This window comes from Poecilia reticulata, chromosome 3, assembly GCF_904066995.2.
Source record: "Poecilia reticulata chromosome 3, P_reticulata-male-v2, whole genome shotgun sequence".
Lineage (NCBI taxonomy): Eukaryota > Metazoa > Chordata > Actinopteri > Cyprinodontiformes > Poeciliidae > Poecilia > Poecilia reticulata.
Window position 1 is genome coordinate 26,453,025 of NC_088832.1, and position 6,000 is coordinate 26,459,024.

The following is a 6,000-nucleotide window of genomic DNA, read 5'->3' on the forward strand; positions in this document are numbered from 1 at the left end:
CATTATTTAAAACAGTGGAAACAACTCAACTGATTTAACTGAATCAGTTCAGTTAAATTCAATTTATTTTCATTATTTCAGTTCACAACAAATGTATCTAGAAAGGTAAAATTATATAATTAAAGAAATCCCAATTTTTCACAATCATTTTTGGAAAATTCATGAACATCCATTCAAATTAGATCCTAGTTTTAATACAGTGCATTCAAGTTTCAGTTTCTTATACCAACTGGTAAAACTTTGTCTAAGCATGGCCTTATAGTGATCCCTCCAGAATGGCTACTACAGCACTGTGTCTGTTTTCTAATAAATAATTTCTAAGATAAGTTATTAATGACTGTGATGGTCCGACCAGTAAAACAAAAGGACAAAGGCATATCTAAAAAATATTTTCTATTTATTTTTTCCAAAGAAAATCTTGACAAAAGGTTTCAACGACAAATCTAAAAAATATAACAAAATGGGCCCAAAAGAAATCAGCTAAGGCAACATAACTCAAGATAACAAACCAAAGACTGACCTCACACAATGAACACACAGGGGAATTTATACAAACAGGCTAGCCCACACAAACGAGGAGGGGTAGGGAAGGAGACAAAGACAAATAATGTATAAACATAAATGACTAATTTAAACTAAAACATTTTAACTTTAACACAACTATAAAAACCAAAATTACCTAATACCAAAAAGGTTTTAGCAATTATGCTGTTAGTGGAGAGAGGCAGATTCTTTAACATCAAGTCCCCTGCTTCCAGCAGCCTGATGGATTGTTCCACTTCCTGGTTTTCTTTTCAGCCAACCCCCTTCTGCCAACCAGTCCTTAAACTCAGCAAAACAAAATATTAATGATCTTAAATAAACATAAGGAGTTTACTAAATGTGTGCACTCAAATTAGTAAACAACCTAATGCAATAACCACCACCAAAGAAAATGTGAAATTCTAAATATATGAAAACATTTAAATAATTACTAACACTGAGGAAAAGATGGAGGAACCTCCACAATGACATTAAATTTTGCCAAAAATTATGGCAACAGAATGCAAAAATGTCACCTCTTCTTATAATCCAAGCATATAAGATAACTTTCAACAACTCTTGGTTGTTGAATCTTTCATCTCTGACCGACAACATTGATAATACTCTGTTATCACGTTTGTTTTGAGCTGTTATTTTATTCAAGTGCTGGAACATATCTTTGCAACCCATACATATAATGGTGTTATAGATTATTTTCAGAGTTTCTGTAAGTTTTCTCAAATGTTTATCAAATGTCTTGCAGGCATCATGTGGAAATAATTTCTTTTGCTTTGAAAAGTGGGCACATAATCCCCATGGATGCTCAAATCTCAACTTTACAAACAAACTTCACAAGTATGAGCTTGCACTAAATTTAGGATCCTCATATCCAGATCTTGCGCATTCTGCTTTAATGACGGCGCCTCCTCAGGCAGCAGCTGTATCACCCTGTAAAATCGCTGCTAATTATGTCAGCAGTGTTTATGTGTCACTTTCTGAATGACTTCATGTAAAAATGTGTTAATCGGTTCGCTTGTCTTTACCCAACAGAGGTTTTCCACCAAGTCAGACGTCTGGAGTTATGGAATCCTTCTTTGGGAGATTTACTCCTTCGGCCGCGTGCCTTACCCTAGAATTGTAAGTATCCTGGCTGGTCATCTCTGGTTGTCAAATTTGAGATAAACCAGCAGATGGCAGACTTTAGCGCTGGGACCAGTGTTGAGTCTGGTTTTATTTTTGTGCAATAGCAGAATCATTTTACTCGATTAAACAAACAGCAGGTTTGCTACACACTCCTCAGAGTTTGGAATTTGCTTTAATTGTTTTCCATTTTTGGAGAAGTATTAAATGTTTGAGTTTACATTTTCTAAAAGATAATAAAGGACACCTCTCATGAATTTTAAATCAAGATTGGAAGAATTAAGGAAATAAAGTTGCTAAAATGTTGCATGAAATCAGTCAATATTTGATACTTTTGATTTAATGACCTTGTACCTGTAATAAAACCTGTTTGCTCTTTCAATCTTAAAAGGGATCTATTCTGCAAAATTCACATTTTGTACATTTTTGTAATTTCATTTGGGTTCTTTCTGCTTCTAAAAACAGTAATAGTATGCTTTAAAAAAAGCATATTTATTTTTTGTAAATATGTTAATGTTTTTTGATGTCTGGAAAGCAAACCATTTCAAAATCCTCCCAATTTATGAGTCACACTGCGCCCTTACCAAGCAACCCCAGCAAAGCTCCAGCACATTTGTCATGCTGGTTTTTACTGCTGTATGTGCTGTACAATGACTTCTGGGAAAGACAAGTGTTTTGTTGTTAACTTACCATTCAGAAACGACTTGCGTTCTTCGTCTTGGTTGTGCAGGAGACTTTACTTCTGCTTTTCAAAGCGTGTGATGTAAAAACTGAGGCTCTAAAGTTGCTCGGTGTGTTTGTGCGTGTCTGTTTCTCAGCCACTAAAAGACGTGGTGCCCCGGGTGGAAAAGGGGTACAAGATGGACGCCCCGGACGGCTGCCCGCCTGTGGTCTACGACCTGATGAAGCAGTGCTGGACCCTGGACGCCGCCATGCGGCCCTCCTTCCGCATGCTGAGGGAGAAACTGCAGCATATCAGAGCCAAGGAGCTGTACCTGTAAAAAGCAGCTGTGGAGGCGGGGACTGAGGGGGGATGAGGAGCAGCCCTGTGCAGACAGATCATGGGAGGAGGAGAAGGAGGAGGATGAGAAGAAGAGGGACCACAGCACCTTCCTCCTGCTTGCCAAACCAAGGGACTGCCAAACCGTGTTCCCTCCCCCGACCTCAGGCTCCACCCTGCTTCCTCTAGGACTGTTTTCCTGTTTGTGTTGTATAGCTTTGCCAAGCAGCTTCCTCACACCTCTTCTTCATCCTCCTTCACCTGCCGCTGTTCGCTCGCGCTCTATAACCTGGTCCGAGCTGCTCTTCCTCATCCTCATCCACTTGCATCATGCTTTTTTCTTTCCTAGTTTTTTTTTTCCTCCTCCTCTTCCTCCTGAAACGTGGCATTAGCTGGAGGAGGGGCTGGCCTTTTCCTCCACGTTTGTCAGGTGCTCTCTTCTTCACCCCCAACCTTTTGATTTTTTTTTTTTTAATCATTCCAGTATCCATGCATCACCACGTGTCTCTGCATGCCAGCTCTGTCATTCCATCCTTCTAACCCCCGACCCTCTGCTGTGTTGTCAGGTGGGGGGGAGGGGGCTTCGCTCTGTGCCAAAGTGCCTCCAGTCTACAGAGCTCCACAACCCTCCACTAATATTAATTGGACTGTTGAGGTGTCATTTTTTAATTATAATTTTTTTTCTTTTCTTTTTCTTCAGGGAGGTCAATAAATGTTTGTTTTTTATTACAGTCTCCCCACAACTCCGCCATTTTCTATCTTTTGTTTTGTTCCAGTTTTTTTTCTCCCCTAAGAAGAGCACACGAACAGGAAGAGGTGGTGTTTAGCGAGGGGCGGTGTCATCTTCATCCTGCTGCCAAGGCAGCCCCGAGTGGCGGCGTGGGGTGATTACGGGAGAAGACTGGAGCAGGAGAGGCACTTCACACACATGGTCAATTCATCATACGTGGGCTTGTTTTTATATCAAAATATATTTAAAGGTTTAAAAGGAAAGGACAAGGAGAAAACTGACCGGGACGGGACAGAGGAGGAGGACTCTGAGAAGCCAGGAGAGTGACTTGGTGCTCTGGATGCCTGGCGTCCCTGAACTCTGGGGTCGGGGTGGTGCATGCTGTGTGTGAGAGGCCTTGGGTTCAGCTGTCAGTGCTTTCAATGTTCATTGTTTTATTATGCTATCATGACTATGAATAAATCATTCCATCTGAACAGTGTGGAAATGCATCATTATCGTGGTGTCCGCACATCCTCAAAAAGGCTTTAAATGTCTTAAATTCGTTTTTGTAAAAGTGTACATCGACACCCTGTTGTAACTAACCCCCTGCGAAAGCATTGCCCTGATAAATGTTGAAAATTACAGCAAACCGTGCGCAGCCAAGAGAGGCGGCGGGGTGGTGTTTGAGTGAGATGACGATTTTCCACTCTCTCAGTTCTAGTTCCAACCTATAACGACGTTGCATGCATTCTGTGCAAAAAAAAGTATGGAATTACTTCGATGTAAAACACAGGGCTACCTTTTGCACATTTCCGTCATGATACAGGTATTAAATTGAATTCATAATGGTCTTTAAAAAAGCCATACATTTATAAATGATCTCCAAGATAACCACCTGAATTAAGCTCGACAAGTGTGACCTGCATTTGTTTTCAGCCTCCAAGAGAAGACACTTTGTAGAATCGCATTTCGTTATTGCAGCTGTAAATCTTTTGAAGTATGTCTCTGCAAGCTTCGCACTCGAGAGTCTGCAGAACAGCTCAAGCTCTGTCAGATTAGTCGGTGTCTGTGAACAATTTTCAAGTTTTGGCACAGATGCTGAATTGAATTTAGGTCTGGACTATGAGTCATGCTTACACATTAAGCTTTAATATTAACTCTTTTATTTTAGCTCTGACTCTATGTTTACGCTTGGAGGTTTCCATAGCTCCAGTTTCACATTCTTTACAGGCTCTATCAACTTTTCTTCCAGGTATTTTCCAGTGTTTAGCTCAATTTTCCAATAAACGCTGACCAGCTGAAAAGAAACACATTCTCTCACCATGATGGAGGCACTACTATCCCCATGACGGTGTGATGCTCAAGATGAGCTCTGTTAGATTATTTGTCACATACGTAATTTTGCATTTAAATCAGAACATAATTGTTTTTAAATCCAAACTGAAGGGAAGCAACTTATTAACAATATTAACGTAGTGCACACGTGTCTCAAACCCAATGTGGATAAAATGTGTAAAAGTGCAGTAATATAAAGTAGATAATGTAGCAGTTTGGTGGTCTTCGTTCAGGACCGTCTCAGCTTCCCTCACTATCCTGTATGATAGCTCTAGATAGGCAGAAGTGTGAAAACGTTTCAGTTTGCTTGAAAAAGTTCCTCAATCAGGTGAGGTCTGCAGAGATCTGGACTTCTAGTCTCGGCTTGGATCAAAAGCTACCGGGGAGTTTTACCCCGGCATCCATTAACGAAATGCGAATGTAGTCTGCAGGAGTGCAGTAAACGGGCGAGGAGTGTTGTCAACACAACATTAAATGTGTGAAACAGTGACATTTGACCAAGTTGTCGTGGTTCACACAGTGCTGCCTTCACTGCTCTCTGGAGATCATCATCATCTGAGGAAGGAGCACACAGTCCATTAGTTTCTCTGCACTTTTTGCTTCCACTTTAAAGCTCTTTCGATCTCCGTTGCTGCCACGATGTTGTGTGGGTCCTAATTTTGCATAAATCCAATGAATTTTAACAGCAGTGACAGGGCGGCAACAATAGGCCCGTTACATAACAAATGCGCTTTATGCTCGTGGCTAAGGCTGCGCCGCTGTCAGGACCTATCACGGTAGCTCTGCTTTGTTGTGCTGCCACAGCTGCACGAGACGGGCCTGTTGCAGAGGTCCACCAACACAACCACCTCAGGACCTCACATTTACCTCACCTTCTGAGTTTCTTGGCAAACATGCCGCTCATTAGGTGACCGAGGGCCCATTTTTAGCCTACCAAAGGTCAACAACAAAATAGTCCCAAAGAGGGCTAAAAAGAGCAACTCTATTGGGCTTAATTTTGCTCATTTCTTTTAAGGAATTATTAGTTAGAATCTGCGAATTCCACCTGACACATCAGTCTGACATGAGTTGAGTTTGCCTCCCACATCTAGATGCTTAAGTCTTTTCTTCACACTTAACTAATCGTGACAGGCACGCAGCTTTTGGTTCTTAGGAGGCGCATGCAGGAGGATTTAAGCGTTAATCATCTTTTTGATAAGTTATTATACGGATCTGTGTGACCGTCTGCTGTCAGACTGAGCCCAATAGAAACTAATTAGCTCCTGAATTAATCTGATTACAGCAACACCAG

General features: G+C 41.1%; 1 protein-coding gene across 2 annotated transcripts in view; it reads left to right on the forward strand.

The window, feature by feature from the left end:
- cskl (c-src tyrosine kinase-like) overlaps positions 1 to 3,868 on the forward strand; it is a 42,536-nt gene extending 38,668 nt beyond the window's left edge. For both annotated transcript variants that reach the window (XM_008405516.3, XM_008405517.3), the window contains exons 12-13: positions 1,573 to 1,659; positions 2,481 to 3,868. In XM_008405516.3, coding sequence (XP_008403738.2) covers positions 1,573 to 1,659; positions 2,481 to 2,663 — 270 coding nt within the window. In that variant the 3' untranslated portion in view covers positions 2,664 to 3,868. The remainder of the gene's footprint in view (positions 1 to 1,572; positions 1,660 to 2,480) is intronic.
- The last annotated feature ends 2,132 nt before the right edge of the window (positions 3,869 to 6,000 follow it).